This window comes from Equus caballus, chromosome X, assembly GCF_041296265.1.
Source record: "Equus caballus isolate H_3958 breed thoroughbred chromosome X, TB-T2T, whole genome shotgun sequence".
Taxonomy (NCBI): domain Eukaryota; kingdom Metazoa; phylum Chordata; class Mammalia; order Perissodactyla; family Equidae; genus Equus; species Equus caballus.
Window position 1 is genome coordinate 96034416 of NC_091715.1, and position 17125 is coordinate 96051540.

The 17125-nt window shown below is 43.2% G+C and overlaps 1 protein-coding gene and 1 long non-coding RNA gene across 7 annotated transcripts in view; one reads left to right on the plus strand and one right to left on the minus strand.

Moving 5' to 3' along the window:
* Positions 1-691: 691 nt before the first annotated feature.
* Positions 692-5957, minus strand: LOC138921949 (uncharacterized). 2 transcript variants are annotated; one of them, XR_011434978.1, is made up of 3 exons: positions 5874-5957; positions 3591-3662; positions 692-2455 (listed from the first exon to the last, which is right to left on the minus strand). It is a non-coding gene; the product is annotated as an uncharacterized lncRNA (long non-coding RNA). The 2 variants fall into 2 exon arrangements; XR_011434977.1 differs by lacking the exon at positions 5874-5957 and adding an exon at positions 5352-5486.
* The window catches only part of DIAPH2 (diaphanous related formin 2), an 814964-nt gene continuing 802656 nt past the window's right edge, over positions 4818-17125 (plus strand). For 4 of the 5 annotated variants that reach the window (XM_023634104.2, XM_001914669.6, XM_070258089.1 and 1 more), the window contains exon 1: positions 4845-5359. In XM_023634104.2, coding sequence (XP_023489872.1) covers positions 5225-5359 — 135 coding nt within the window. In that variant the 5' untranslated portion in view covers positions 4845-5224. Of the gene's footprint in view, positions 5360-17125 lie in introns of all 5 variants that reach the window. The other variant, XM_023634106.2, reaches the window with a different exon arrangement.

Sequence of the window (17125 nt, forward strand, 5' to 3'; positions counted from 1 at the left end):
CTCTCTCTCAGTTTACTACTAGGTTTTTATTTCCTTGGGCCAACAGTTTAGTAATTCTTGTTTACTCTTTCTTTTCCTTCGTTTCCTGTATATAATCTGTGGAGAGAAACAGTTTGTTCCTTTAAATGTCTCTTGGATTCATTCCTGTCTCTAATTTCCTCTGGGGCCGCTCTAGTTCCAATCCTCATGACTTTATCGGCCAGGACTTTATCTAGTTTTAGCCAGAGATCAGCAGCGTGCCTCAAAGGGTCGCCTGAGAGGGTGAGAGAGAAGCCAAGTGGTCATGAGCAGGGCCACCGTCTCCACTCCCACGCTAACTTCAAACAGGTCAGCTAGATTTGTATCTGTTGTCCATAGCGGGGTCCTGTGAAGAGTTTTCTTTAGGAAAAAAGTCCTGTAGTAAAGGAAAAATAAGTTCGGAAATCAGTGTTCCAAGTTATTCTGCATACAACTGCCAGACCAGCTCCTTAAAATACTTCTTCATTTTATATTATCCTGCTAAAGATCCTTATCAGTTACCACTACTATATCTTACATTCAAATCTGTTTACACACTGGGAAAATGCTATGGGGATAACCATGCTTCCTACTATTATTCAACATCTATGTTCTCACCATTCTACTCAAGCCCTCATATTATTGGTGCGTATTGTTTCCAGGCCATTCTCTACATTGTCTTTTCCTTACTTCCTTTCTTTGCTTTGCCTATTTAAATCTCATTTCTGCTTCATACCTCAGCAGCTCAAGCTCCACTTCCTCCTTGAAAACTTCATCTATTCCAGGCCCAACTAACCTCGCTCCTTCACCGTGTTATGTTGAATTCAGAGTCAGCACCTGCCAGTTAGGCAGCTCATTTTCTCTTACTGTTCCACAAATTTATTGTCTTGTTTGTTTTCTCAAGTAGATGTTATACCTATGGATGGCAGAGACTTTATGTTTTACAGTCTGTTCCATTACAAGTGTTTGCGTACGATGAACAGCACATTCACGATTGGCAAACAGGAGACTGATGTCAAAATAAGGTGGAAGTACACTTGGTCCGCGTATGAATTTTCGTAGCGTTCTAAGTTTGGAAGGATCAGGAGCAAGCTTTCTCACAATTAGGGAAAGTCTTAGCAATATATGAAGACTTTAAGAAAAACAGAAGAATCCTGCTCCAGACTCCGCCCCTTTAGTGTGACTGGTTTAGTGGCTTCAACCACCTGTAAGTTTCCCACGACATCAAACTATCTGGTCAAGCTGTGAGTACTGATAACGAAGCTGTGAAGACCTTGTACTGCATGTTTTCAAAAAGCTCGGTATTCCTCTATTCGATTTTTAATTCTAATGAACATGGCCTCTATTAAAAGTGAATGCCCTTGAGGATCCACATAGGGAAAGAGGAAGCGTGAAGGTCACGAAGCACTGATGGCTGTGAGCCTGGGTGCAAAAGCTTGTGGAAATGGAACCTCGTGAGTGTTTTTAGTAGGATGGTTATCGTTTTCATTAGTGCTCTGATTCCAAAGTTCCGTTGGATTTCAGTGATTTTCCCTATCCACGGTCACCCCAGAAGCCCTATTAATTTTGAGTGTGCAATTTTGCAGAACAGGAAATTCTCCAGGAAGACGTATATGACATTATAGCAGAACATCTGGTACTTATTTATCCGCATGACATCTAGTTTGGTGTTGACCACGTAGAATACATTTAATAAATACTTGCTTATTCTTGGGCAACCTTTAATTCACAAATATTTTTCCATGACCCTGAAAGCGGTCATTTCTCATTTTTGTCTAATCCATGTTTCCTTTAATTTCTCTAATAATGACCTAGATTTTTTAGATGAGAACACGCAGCGGAAGGGAGACACAGAAAGCCAGAGGGACACTCTGAAGATCAGCAGAAACCTCTGGGGTCATGGATGGCTCTAAGGTCAGCTGGAAGAAAGATAGGGCCTACCAGCCTTGTACCTTTCTTTTCTCCCAGGGTTGGCTTTTTTTTTTTTTTTATTAAGATTATGATAGATTACAACCTTGTGAGATTTCAGTTGTACATTATTGTTAGTAATGTTGTGGGTACACCACTTCACCAGGGTTGGCTTTTTAAGGCTGACCGGGTGCTAAACTTGTGAGAGGCGAGAGGCAGAGACCACAAGGTCAGCGGGTCTAAGCTACGCTTTTGACATCCCCACAGGTGGTAGGAGCCTCCTTCTTTCTTCAGCATCAGAGAAAAGATCTCTCTCCATCCACCCCATTTGTGTGTCCCAGGAAGGTAAAACAAAGGAAGGGGGGTGCAGGGAGAACAGCCTAGGACTGCTCTTGGCGAGCTGCCTGGTTCATAATCAGCGGACCCAGCACCCCTGCAGGAGAGCCGGGGATCCTTTCGCATGTTAGCTTCCAAGCGACGCCAATGACCCTGATGCCTGAAGTAAGGCTGTTTGTTTTTAATTACTGTTTCCATTAACTGGAGCAAAATGCTGAAAAACAAACATGAAGAATTAAGACGGGGCTGCGACAACCACAATAAAGGCACATGTAAGCCATATTAGAGACATACTGTTTCAGTTTTTGCAGGAAAGATTATGCATCTTTTACACATACTTCTAATTTGATTTCAAATGCAGCTTTGCCTGGCCGGAGGATGGTGAAACCCAACCTCACATTGAAAATAATGTCAATCCATTTTCATGTCTATTTACACACTCCAAACAGAAGTCATCTGTATGATAACGTCTTCCCCCCTTTTAAAACCACACCAATGAGACCTGCAAGTAGGGACCTCTGTGTTCTGGAAGCTGCTTATCTGTTCTGCTTCTTCTCTTGCCAACAGCAGCCCCCACCCTTAACCACAGGGTCTCTGCACACGCTATTGTCATTTCCTTTGCCAGGAATCCCTTCACTCTCCTTCGCCTTGCAATTGCTCAATACATTTTTGTTTAATATCCTTCTCAATAGCCAGAAAGCTCTGTAAGAGCAAACAACATCTGTCTTGTTCACCATTGTACCCACGATGCCTGGCACGGTACCTAACAGGAGGCTGTCAACAAATACTGACTGACTTTAACTAGACCCTTAAGACTCAGCTCAAACAGCATCCTCTTTGGGAAGGTGTCCTGGAGCCTCCGACACTCCGGTGGTTACCTCCTGTCAAGTGCTCCGTGGGCTCCCTGTTCACATCTGTTGTACCCAGGAGCAGTTCGTTAACAGTCTGTTCCTTCTAGAAGACTAGGAGGTTCTAAAGGGCAGAAACGGTGTCCGCTTCATCCTTCTAACCCACAGCATTGTGCGTATCACGTGGTGTACTCTAAGGAGCTCAGTAAATGTCTACTGAGCAGGTGATTGAGCAACATTTGAGTCTAGAGGACCCTCAGGTATGGCCCACACCCACATCTCTCAAACAGGAATCACATGAAAGCACTGGAAAAACAGGTCATGTCTTTCCGCAGCATCCATTTTTATGCAGTTTTTCAGGAGGGGAGACGTAGTAAGTCATTTAAATCACATGCGTGTGTGCATGTGTGTGCATGCGTGCACATGGCGTGTGTAGTAAGTCGAATTCAAAATATGCACCCAATTTTAAGTCAAACAGGAACTTCAACAAAGCAAATTTACCTTAGGGCTCCTTGTCCGCCCTGTCTGGGAGCATGGACTCCCTCTTCTCTGCTTCCTCAGGTAGTTTACTACCTGCACGATTAAAAAGAAAGTGAATGACAATCACAAAGCCAGGATTAAAACTGCTTTCGGATATCTGACGTTCTTTTCACTCTACTGTCCAAGTTAATGGCCTCATCACGCCTATCGCATGGTCCAATTTATGCTAACGCACTCTCCATAAATATGCTTGTAAAAGAATTAGATTCAGCAAAGCTGAATTTAAGGTGAGAGGAGAAGGGCAAAAGGAGTCGGAGCCTGAAGATCTCTGAGCAGCAGGCATCTGGACATGTTTACAGACTTGGGATCTGAATTTACCCTTCAGGCAGCTTCTCTAGCCTGTGCGCTCTTATTCGATCCAGGGGGTTCATTCAAATCGTGCCCTGCCCTTCTAACGTTCTTGGTGTGAGCATTATTTTTAAAGGGCCCTGTTTTCAAAGGATGGATGAAACATAACGTGGGCCTCTTCCTGACAACTCAAGGACTGAAGACGAACAATACCCACCCTCAACGTCCCGCTGCTGCTGCTGCACAAAAACACCTAGCGCTGGTCTCGAGATTTACATTTTTAACAAAGCTTTGATACACGTGATCTTCCCTCCCACAACAACCCTAAACTAGTTCAGCCACCTGGAAATAGCACTCAATCCAATTGCCAGCTCTCTTAGAGGGGCTTGGGTTAAAGAGCCTTACATCCCCTGGGGATTAAGCGGTGGGCGTCTGCTGCTTCTCCTCCCCAGCAGCATGGGAATAAAGGGACGACTGTATTTCTCGGGTCGCAAGGCAATCCTGGCAACAGAAAGCACACCCACTCTTTCCACTTTGACCCATACAGTCTGTCTAGGCAATTCATCAGCGCTCTCGTTGGTGGTTGCTCCTCCAGGACTCGGTTGCCTTGCCAATCAACCCCTCCCACAGAGCGTAGTGGGACCACACCCCCGGCCAGGCGTCTGCCAGGGAAAGTGCTCTGGCCTACGCCAGGGGCAGCGGCTACCCGGTGGGCCCGCCAGTGAAACTCACACGGGATCCTCCCGGGCCTCACTTGCCCCATCTCTAAAATGGGCTGTACCGCCTCGATCTGGCCGAGTTCCCTCCCCTTTCCCGCCGGGCCCCCGGGAAGTGAAATCTGCGCTCCGCCGCAGCCCCCGGCGCTCTCGCCTGGCTCGGGTGGCCGCGCCGGGCATGCTCAGTAGCCGGCCGCCTCGGCCCGGGAGTAGGAAGCGGCTTTCCGCGCCCGGGCGGCTGACGGCGGGCACTTTGATGAATCACGTGTGGCGAGGCCCTCTTAAAGAGATAGGCACCTACTTTTTCTCCACCCTCAACACCGCCTTGAGGGCGGCGGCGACCGTGGTAATTGCAGCTGCTTAGGGGCAGGGCTTGCCCCAGCGCCGGGTAGTGGCAACGGCGCGTCGCGTCGGGGGCGCCTGGGAGCCGGGAGCCCCGGGGGCCTGAGATCGGCAGCTCCCCGGGCAGACACCCTCTCACCCAGGAAGAGGTGCTGCCGAACCCGCGCGGGGCAGCGGGACCGCCCCAAGGGGCTTCCTCCCGGGAGGAGAGGTGGGGTGACAGGGCACAGGTGACAGGGCCGGAGAAAGATGGAGCAGCCCGGGGCGGCGGCGGCGGCGGGCGCGGGAGGCGCCGGCGAGGAACCCGGTGGGGGCCGGAGCAACAAGCGGAGCGCGGGGAACCGGGCCGCCAACGAAGAGGAAACGAAAAACAAACCTAAATTGGTGAGTGCTCCCGCAGCCCCGCCGGCCTTGGGGACAGCGAGAGCCCCGGGATCCTCCTGCCGTTGAACACGGGGGGACCCGGGGCCCCCTCCCAAGGGTGACCGCGACCTCGCTGGGCAACTCGGGGAGCCGCTCAGGAGCGGCCACGCCGAGGCGCGGAGACGGCGTGGGGGCGGAAGAGCACCCCTTCTCCAGGAGCCCCTTTCTCCCTCTTGTCACCCCCGGAGGCAGTGCGGGAGGGAGAAAGGCCCCACCCCAACTTGCGGAGACCCCGAGTCCTGGGTAGGGGCTGTTGTTTGTCCAACTTGTGGGCACGAAGCTGCTTTGCGCAATTCCATTCCCCTCCCACCCCTCTCATTTGCTAGCTTTTGCCTCTTAACGCTTAGAGACCGGGCAGGGGACCCTCTCTTCTTTTCAGTCCCAATATTTGGGAGCCCACCGCAGACTTGCAAACCAACCCCCTCCCCTCAAACCAAAAAACACACACCGTAGGCCCCCAGTCTTTCTACTTTACCAGAAATCTAAGGAAGAGGCGCCTACGTGCGTTTTTTCCCTGCCTCTCCATGTGCTCTTCCAAGAAACATTTCTTTGGAAGAGTGGGGGGAGCGTGGGAGTTGGAGGCTGGGTGAGGTACCACCAACTGTCGTGTGTGTGTGTGTAATAGGCAGACTCATAACAGTACTCCGACTTCGTTGATGAAGAACCCTCAAAAGCAGTAGGCAGACCGCCCAAATCGCACCGTCCTGAGAGTGTGAACCGGTGGAAGCAGACCATTTCCTGCCCCAGACTTCATGTGCAGAGGAATGAAATCTGTGGGGCCTGCTATTAGATTGGGAAATACTGAAGTTTCCTCAACTCATCAGTTCAAAGGGTTCCTCTTTTTGGTAAACTTTCTAATTCGGGTGGCATGAGGGGAAACGGTTTTCCTGCACAAATTCAGCAACTGTTCCTTCTGTCCGAAGGTTCTTAGTTTAGATCTGAAGCACAAGCCACATGTTGCATATCTAGTTTTCATTTTACCCAGCAGCTTGACTATCATGAGGAAGGAGACAGTGACATGGAACCGAAGCCATTTCTTATGGCATCTGGCCATTTGCTGTGTACCTGTTGTGCTTCTCTCTCCCCTGCAATTTGCCTTTCAATTATGGACTGTCCATATTGGAAAACGGTCAAAGCATGACGATTTCAGGAAATAGGCAGTCTTCCAGTATGTGGGAAGGGACCTGGTGGGGTCAAGGAAAATGACCAGTTTAGAGTCTCATCAATTTCACCCTAACTTGAAGCAAATTGAGAACTTACTTGATGTGTCCTGTTAACCCAGTATTTAGAAGTGAAGAAACTGAGTCACAGCTCTTAGTGAATTGTCTCTGCTGGCAGAGGGTTAACCGGTTTAATGGGTGCCCCCACTATCTTGAAATTTAGAAAAGTCTTCTGAGTGTATCACCAAAGTTTAATGTATTTCAAAATTCTGATGTGATTTTTGAGATTTATCAGTTTGCGGTAAAAGAGTGATCATTTTTCCTTTCTTTTTTGACCTAGTACAAAACTGTGGTTTGAACAGTGATTAAAAGTTTAAGCAAAAATAAAAGTGAACTGATAGTTTCCACAAAGAGTTTGGTACATCCAGCAAGAACCTTCCACTTTTAGGAAGTGTGCTGTCAAGAGAAAGCACTTAACTCTGCCTTCCAGTAATAACACCTTGATTATATTATTCCCTTCCCTTCGGTCATTTGTCCTGTTTCATCTTTTATGTTTTACTTGCTTTGACAAGGTAACTAGATAGTTATGAGATAGTATCGCTTTCAGTTCCTGGCTAACACTGGTGTTGAACATAGCTTGATATAGTAGAACAAGTTTCTGAATTCGAGGGTTGGTTAATATCAATGGGAACTTTCTTTTTTGCTCAAACATAACTGTTGAGCCTTACATGATTTTACGAGCAGATGTGTCAGAGTTAATAAAAACAAATTTCGGAAGACATTTCAGCACATTTTAAGGCAAGCAAGTTCACCAAGCAACAAGACTTGGTAAACTTTTTTTATAAATGCCTTATTCTTTATTTTGAGTTGTTTTATTGACGCGCTTAGCATGTTTTTCTAAGGCCTTTTAGAAAGGAGTTCGACTGGGATTCTTAATTGAAGATATTGCTAGTAAGATAAAGCTTTACCTAGACTAAATTTTATTGTTTTGAGTATTATGTTGTTAATCAGTGTAATAGTCCTTTATTGTGTACGTGTGTGTAAAGGAGTTGTGATGTGGGATTATAAAAGGGAGCCATATGGTAATAGAAACTATTTGCATAGGTGATTGTGAGGGTTAGGGGTTCTTAAACTCCTGAAATTGTATGAAAAAATTTGCATGTGTATGTAGGTACCTTCATTGTTCTGGGCCCCAGAGCTTTCGTCAGTTCCTCGAAGGCATCTGGTGCCTAAAGAAGAATAAGACCTGTTGGGTTACCAGAGAGAGTGAGTCAAGGAGACAGCAGTTGATTCCACTTGAAGTTACTGAGGAGAGAAGGTCAGGGATGAAGGGAGAAGGGAAATATCAATCACTGCCCACGTGAGTGATTGATATTGAAGATTATTCATCTGGGCTTAAGAAGAAGTTAATTACACAATGTCAATATAGTGTGAGCTAAGATGAAAGTTTCCACTACATAGAAAAATTAACTCATTGGCTATAATATAGTGGACTCATGAAGTTTAAGGCTTGTGATTCAGTTGTTTTCACTTAGTTCCTCATTGTTTTGGATAACTGGAGAAGGAAGGCACGTTTTCTATAGAGAGGAACTACTTTCATTTATATCTTCAACTTTTTTTTTTCCTTCCCCAAAGCCCCAGTACATAGCTGTATATCCTAGTTGTAGGTCATGCTAGTTCTTCTATGTGGGATGCCGCCACGGCATGGCTTGATGAGCCGTGTATAGGTCGACACCCAGGATCCAAACCAGCGAACCCCAGGCTGCCGAAGCAGAGTGCATGAACCCAACCACTTGGCCACAGGGCCAGCCGCCTATCCTCAACCTTTTGATGGGTATTGGTGAGAACTTTTTCAGATGGACATTTCAGGACTTTAGCAACTTTGGCTTAAGATTAATTAAATCAAAATTTACTTCATCTATGCATTCTCATAATGACCCTTTTATTTTGATTCTTTCTAGTGAAGGCAACCTTGTCTTGGACTCCTCACATTTTGAGTAACACATTAGTAGTAGAACTTTGTATTTTATGTAACTATCTGGTTAGGCCCAGATTGAGCATGTCATCAAACAGCATGAATCTTAGATTAATAATTTGATGTCAAGCGTACAGTGTATTTTGTCAAATTGAATCGTAGAGAGAGCTCTAGAAGTGTTCTGAAGGAGCTACATCTCGGATCCCACATATTTAAGGCAGTGACTTAACCGTTAAGAGAGGCTTGTGTTAAGGTAGGACTGACACCCCTCACACACACACACACACACACAATGGTGCAGTGTGGCTTCACATTCATTGATGTTTTTGCATTTTGACTTTGTGTTTCTGTAGAATTCCTGAAGCCTTTGGCTCTATTTAGATAGTGGAGTCAAATTAGTAACTCAGAGTAACAGAATCTGGTAATTATATAATTTGCTGAGTATTTTGGCTTTTTTTTTTTTTTTGTGAGGAAGATTGGCCCTGAGCGAACATCTATTGCCAATCTTCCTCTTTTTGCTTGAGGAATATTATCATTGAGCTAATATCTGTGCCAGTCTTCCTCTGTTACGTGGGATGCCGCTACAGTGTGGCTTGACAAGTGGTATTAGGTCTGCACCCAGGATCTGAACCTGCAAACCCCAGGCCACCGAAGCAGAGTGCGCGAACTTAACCACTACACCACCGGGCCGGCAGCTTGGTTATTTGTTTTTAATTGGATAAATCATGTTTTGATTTTAATTGATAAAGCCTGAGTATAATAAGTTCATTTATGCAACAAACATTTTCTGAGCATTTGCTACATGCTAGGTGTGATTCTGAGGGTTGATGATATAAAGATGCTCATAGTGTCTAGTGAGGGAGACAGGAAAGTTAATTAATGATTAAAGAGCTATGTGATAAGGAAAGCTAGGAATATGCATAGGAGGGGTGATATAGAAACGTTATGGAGAGGCATCTAAATCTAATTGGATGCTTGAGCACGGTAAGGAAAGGCTTACCATAGTTGGTCACATTTGCACCAAGGCTTGAAGAATAAGGCATTGATTGAAGAGGGGGAGGGAAAGGCATTTTAGGTTGAAAGAACATATACAAAGGTAGAGTGATATGGTAGCATGCCCAATAAAGGAACTGTGGGTAGATGTTAATGGCAGAAACAAAGAGTACTTGTGGTGGACCTGCTAGAAAAGAGACAGAGTCCAGACTGGGATGGATATTGGTATGTCATCTGTTAGAGTTTCACCTTCTTTCTGAAAGCCATAGTAAGCCGTTGAAGAGATTTAAGGAGGAGACTGACCTGATCAGAATTGTGTGTCGGAAAGAAACTTAATACAGTGGAGACTTTCTTGGAGAGGGGTGCCAGGATGGAGGCAAGACGACCAGTCAGGAGCAGCACAGTGGCATAAAAGAGGTTGATGTTTAGAGTTAGAGACCTGGATTCCAATTGCAGCTCGTCCACTCAGCCATTTACTAGCTCATCCATAAACTGGGCATATTTCTCTGCATCTCGGTTTCCTCCTGCCACTCCATTGCCTCTCCTTCCTGCCACCCACCCTGAACATCTTCACAAATCTGAGATGTTCACCCTGTTTCTCCTTTATAAATCTCACCCGCCTTTCACGGCCCAGCTTATGCCTCAAAATTCTATCATTCTGCCGTTACATCTTCGCTGATTACTTCAGCTTCCTGAAGGTTCTTCCTTATTCTGAATTCCTGACTGTCACGAGTCTGAATGTTATATGTTGATTTGTATCTACAGAGATTTTCAAGTGCTTCTGGGCAAGGATCCTGCAAACCCTTGAAAACCTTGCAGGTCAATGCTTAGGTGCAAAACTACTCGGTAAATGACTATTAGCTGGGAATTCTTTCCCTAATAGCCCAGACATTTTGAGAGTGTAAATTGTTGAAAAGAGGCTTTTAAAAATACAAATGTTTACTTATATATGCCATTTTTTTCTGAGTATATATACTCATCAAATTAACCTATCTGTACATTCTTCTGTGTCCTTTAAGTTTGAAATTTAAGAAACTTCTTGGCTATTAGAGCCTGAACTTTCATGTGGAGAAACAGTATCAAAACTGATGATCACCCAAGTCACATTTTATTGTTATTAGTAGGAGACTTCAGATTATTGGCAAAAGAATACTGAATGGAGGACCAAAGGACCTGGGTTCCAGTGTCCGTCTTATCTTTTATTGGCGTGTGATCTCAGATAAGCTTGAGCCCTTTGGTTAACTTCTGCCAGTTGGAGATAATATCTACCTGATTTGCTTCACAAAGTGGTTTAGATACAACACAGTAATGAATGAGAAAGTGTTTAGGAAATTCTATATTGCTGTACAAATAGAGAGCATTATTGTTAACCCTTTATATTACCCCAGTCAAATGTGATTGTAGTTGGGTGATTTAATGGCTTTCTTGCAATTTTTTTTTTAATGATTTTATTTTTCCTTTTTCTCCCCAAAGCCCCCCAGTACAGAGTTGTGTATTTTTAGTTGTGGGTCCCTCTAGTTGTGGCATGTAGGATGACTCCTCAGCATGGCTTGATGAGCGGTGTCATGTCCACGCCCAGGATTTCAACCGGCGAAACCCTGGGCCGCCAAAGCAGAGCGCACGAACTTAACCACTCAGCCACGGGCTGGCCCCTCTTTCTTGTAATTTGATAGCTCTAACATTATTATTATATAAAGTACCATAATATGGTTATATGTTGATTAATTCCTGTCCCCTCCCCACTTCCATTTATCCATTTGGAAGATTATACATTCTGTCCTTTTATTAATAATTCTTTCTTTTTTTATTTTATTTATTTTTAATTTTTTGTAATTGCAGTAACATTGGATTATAACATTATATAGCTTTCAGATGTACATCATAATATATTTCGAATTCTGTGTACATTACATCATGTTCACCACCCAAAAGCTAATTATAGTCCATCCCCTCACACGTGAGCCTGATCACCCCTTTCGCTCTCCCCCCCTTCCCCTATGGTAACCACCAATCCAATCTCCGTTGCTATGTGTGTGTTTGTCGTTGTTTTTATCTTCTACTTATGAGTGAGATCATATGGTATTTGACTTTCTCCCTCTGACTTGTTTCACTCAACATAATACCCTCAAGATCCATCCATGTTGTCACAAATGGCCAGATTTCATCATTTCTTATGGCTGAGTAGTATTCCACAGTGTATGTATACCACATCTTCATTATCCATTCGTCCCTTGATGGGCACCTAGGTTGCTTGTAAGTCTTGGCTATTGTGAATTATGCTGCAGTGAACATAGGGGTGCATGTATCTTTATGCCTTTGTGCTTTCAAGTTCTTTGGATAAATACCCAGCGGTGGGATAGCTGGATCATATGGTGGATCTATTCTTAATTTTCTGAGGATGCTCCATACTGCTCTCCATAGTGGCTGCACCAGTTTGCACTCCCACCAGCAGTGAACAAGGGTTCCCTTCTCTCCACATCCTCTCCAACAATTGTTGTTTCCTGTCTTGTTAATTATAGCCATTCTGACCGCAGTGAGGTGATACCTCATTGTAGTTTTGATTTGCATTTCCCTGATAGCTAATGATGTTGAGCATCTTTTCATGTGCCTGTTGGCCATCCATATATCTTCTTTGGAGAAACCTCTGTTCAGATCTTTTGCCCATTTTTTAATTGGGTTGTTGGTTTTTTTGTTGTTGAGATGTATGAGTTCTTTGTATATTTTGGATATTAACCCTTTATCTGATATATGGTTTGCAAATATCTTCTCCCAATTGTTGGGTTGTCTTTTCGTTTCGTTGATGGTTTCCTTTGCTGTGCAGAAGCTTTTTAGTTTGATGTAGTCCTAATAATTCTTTCTGTTGAATGAATGTAAGATGTGAGTTTAACTTTTTTCACTGTAATTTTTTGAAGAAAAAATTACCCTTGTCTTTCAATTTATCAGTTTGATGCATTTAAAACTTTTGTTAAAAAGCTTGCATTAGATATCTGTGACATTCTGCCTTGTCAGGCAGCTTGCTGCTGTTGTACTAATAAGGAGACTGAGTCACTGATTTGTTAAGGGGTCTGACCTAGAGATAAGTTTAAAGGCTGTCACCTCTGTTGTCGAAGTTAGCTGTGGCACTGAGTCATCATGCTTCAGGGACACTGAAAGTGAAAAATTATTCAATCTTGCTCTTTTTTGGTTCCTTTTTGGAACAATTATAATTGTAATCCACCTAGACTTCACTCCAGGTATCAAGAGCTCTGGCAGGAGCAACGCGTCATTGAAGTGAAATCGTATTCTTTTCCAGCGTGGTCTCAAAGAACCCTGTAAATAAAAGGATGCTCTGAAAATAGTACACACAAAATATATGCAAAAAATTTACATGAATCAGCGCATTTGGCTGAATATTACTGGATATCTGAGCACCGTAGAGATTGTTATTGAAGACCCAACTTTCTCTTATTCCTGTGTTCAGTCTGCCATGCAGAAGAGAACAGTTCCTTCTGGCAGATTTTGGCTGTTTGAGACTTTTTTTCGTCTCAAGAGTGAAGAAACTAAGATGGTGGCCAGGTGACTTGAAATGTAGTTGTATACTTGATATGCAGGTGGGCATCTTGTAGAAGACACCCATGTGGAAGACAGGTCAAAAATGGTGCATGTAAAAGAAGATTAAGATACATTTTCACATAGCTATTTATTAGGAATAGAAAGAAATGAACGTATACTAATTTAAAATTTATTTACCTCATCAGAATGAACCTGAATTTCAGTCTAATTCAGTCTAAATGATTCACTCTGGCTGTGGTTTGAACAGAAACTCAACTGAATCCTGATACTTGCTTGCTTTACGTGAGCTGGCCTGGGGAAAAGGGTATTGATGCCTTTCTCGTGAAAGAATGCAGAAAACAAAATTCTTACTAATCACCATTTACACGGCTTTGGTTTAATGAAAGTTTTTCTATATTACTTTAGGAAGAACAAGCCGCATTGCTCCCAAATACAGACCAGCAAGCGGCCACCAGTCTTTCCTTCTGTTAGGGCTTTGTGGAGCGGCGTCTACTTCAAGTGAGAAACTTCGAGGTGGCTATTCAGGCTGGCCTAGGTGGAAATCCAAGACTTGACTGGGAATGAATTATTCCCCAAAGGCTATTGATTCAATCACCTGGCAATTCTGGTGCTCACCCATGGGAGAAAAGATGTTGGGTGCAATCCTTTACAAAAAAATCTATTTGTTCTGTGGTAGATGTCCACGTACTTTGGTATTATGAGGGATTTTCATCTGCCCTTAATTTGTTGGTTCTCTCACTCAGCTAAAAGTAAAAAAGATAAAATGTTCACCTTATTTGTAATATGGGCTAGTTAATAAGACTTTTTAATAAAACGTATGAAAAATTTCAAACATATTAAGAAGTTGAGAGGCCAGTATAATGAACCACTATATAGCCATTACTCACATTCGGCAGTTATCTTGATTTTCAGCATTTGCTTCATCCATCCTCTATTTTTTCTTCCTCAAGTATTTTAATGTAAGTCTCAGATATCATGTCATTTTACTCCTCTGTACTTCAGTGTGCGTCTCTAAAAATTACCGACATTTTTTTACTGTAACTGCTCTGCCACTGTTGCATCTTTAAAAGTTCACATATTCCTGGGGCTGGCCCCGTGGCCGAGTGGTTAAGTTCGCGCGCTCCGCTGCAGGCAGCCCAGTGTTTCGTTAGTTCGAATCCTGGGTGCGGACATGGCACTGCTCATCAGACCACGCTGAGGCAGCGTCCCACATGCCACAACTAGAAGAACCCACAACGAAGAATACACAACTATGTACCGGGGGGCTTTGGGGAGAAAAAGGAAAAAATAAAATCTTTAAAAAAAAAAAAAAAAAAAAAAGTTCACATATTCCTTGGTACCATCTAACACTCAATTTATAATCAAATATCCCCCATTGCCTCAAAAAATAGATTTTTAATTGAATGTGTGCCTAATAATGTACATGTCACCGGGCTCCTTAAACAAATACAGCTTTAAATTAATGGTAAAATCTCATTGAAAAAGTCACTCCACATAAAGTGCTGTCATAAACTATCTGCTCCAGTTAAGTTCACTTCTGTCTTTAATTCTGTAGAAGTATCTAGCAAGGTTTACTATACAAGTATGGAGAGACTCCTTAGAACAGCTACTGTGTGCCATAGAAGACACCAAGTTAAAACTTTTGGCTCCACTCCCTGGTTGGGTAATCACTCATTCCTCATTTTGCAATTTGTGAAGTGGGGTGGGGTTTATGTGTATGAATTTTCCTCCCAGGGAAACGGTCTAGATAGTTGGGCAAGGAAAGGTGTTCTTGAGTTGTCTAGATAAAGAGTTCATATAACTCTGTGATACACACACACACACACAGCTATGTTTATGTTACTAGCTCTAGTTTTTATTTCAGTACAAATGCCTACTTGCTACTTGAGGTGTCTGTCTTTGGTTTTTAGCTGCTTTAATATGCTCTAGGTTGCTGAATAGTTGGGTGAGCAAACCTTTACAAAGAACTCTGAACTGTTAAGTTTCCTTATTTAGATATTTGTGGGGTTAAAATTGAAAACCAGCCTGCACTAATGAGGCGATGGAGCTGGGGATGGGTGGGGTGGGTAAGTATGAGAAGTCGACTTGGGCAAACGGCCTAGACTCCACGCAGATTTACTAAAGAAATTGTGTAACCACTACTTTCCAGACAGTAATTCAGTGCTGTTACTGTGCTGGGAGGCAATAGGCATATAATTTCTCAAACTTTGTGGACTCGAGTAGATTTAGACTAATAATCCATCTCCACTGTGCAGCTTCTAGGCTGACCATTTACTGACTCCATCAGGTGGGTCATTTTCGTCAAAACGGGAGATGACTGATAATTGTTGGGCCTGGACAGGTGGCGTTTTTACCTCTTGTTTTGCTCAGGGGAGAGCAAGCTATGGAAGTGTCGTTTTGTGTGCTTTGAAATCAATCACTGAGGAAATCTCAAGTGCTTAGTAGCTTATTATGCTGGCTGAAGCTGTTTAGGAAGATTCTGTATGTAGAAAGCAAAACTTTGTATAAACTGTACACTTACATTTTGAACTTATGTGTAATAGAGACCAGGGCCGCTATGCATGGTTGGGCCCTGCTTGAGGGTGTGAGACCCCAGAGGTCGCATCACTTCCCAAATCGTGTGCCCAGTCACAACACTGTGTCTTCTGAAGGCCACTTTTTCTAATTCACACAAAGGTGCCAGGTGGGCCAGCTACTGCATTTAAAACCAGATAGATTTTATTCTCATACCTGATAGGAATTTCAAGGCACAGGACATAGTTTAATGTCTCATTTAGAATAGGTATTTACCATTCGTCATGGATTCTGAAAAAAGAATATAAGATGTATATCTATGTCATATGTTGTCCTAAACCTGACTACGTTTGCTTTTCAGTTATTGCAGTCCTCAAGTGTAGAGAGGGCTGTGTCCTTGGGGACCTGGGTTACAGGTTCCATATGTTGATTGCTTCCTCTTACTTAAGGCCCCTTCCTTTCTGCACTCCTCCCAGTAATTTTCCTGACATTATTGTTCCACAGTGCTTTGCATGGTTACTGATTGTATGAGTAAGACTGCGTTTTTTTTTTTTTTTTTGGAAGTCTGTGCCTTAACTTCAACTTATTTTCATTTACATTGCCCACGATATAAGACAAGAACCTATAGAAAGTTAAGACGGGTTAAAATAAATTTGGCAGAAGCATTTCCTCTAATAATATGCTCTGCAGTCTAGTACCTCTCATTTCAAAATCAGTGTTTTCCAGAAGAGTCAGTGTGTGCATGAAACATTTGTGAGTAGAAATCATCTTTTCTTAGGCTGACCTCACAGCTTGTTTTTCACTGGCAGTGCATTCGCCTACATTTTTCCTCCCCTTTCGTGGAGTAGCTAATGGTCTTTAAACAAGCTATTAAAGGGAAGAATAATTTTACAATGCAGAAAAATAAAAATGGCCTGGGTTTAATCCATGCTGGTGGTTTGGCTTCTTGTGTATTTGTTTTACTAAAGCAGAGCTAAGCCATGTTCTCTAATCGCTAAATTCTTGGGCTTCCTCAGAATAGCCTATACTTGCTTCATCAGACCGTTTGCAGACAGCCTTGTCAACTTCTGAGATCCAGATCCTCCATTTTTAGATAAGCTGAGCAGGTCTGAGACCAAATACTAACTTTTAAGTGGCCATATCTCTGTATAAAATGGAATTGAGGCATTAGTTGTACTTTAAAGTAGCAGGAATTGTGCAGTGCTGTGGTCCAATTTTCCACGCTTCCTACCAGCTCTGTTGTAGCTAATTGCGGATCAAGATATGTGATGTTACAAACCCCTGCTTTCGGCCCCCTCCCTTTAAATAATCTCTGATCACTTTCATGTTTCTCACTCTGAAGATCATCTTCTTCCTTGTTGGTTTTATTGGTTTCTGCGAATATTATTCGTGGTGTGTCCTATTGCCTGGCCACAGAAATAACATGCAGAAGGATGGCCATTAGATATGAAATCAACTACCGAATGTGACAGAGATTCATTGAAAAGTGTTTCCTGTCCACACGCATCACCAACCATGTTGCCATCAACTAGC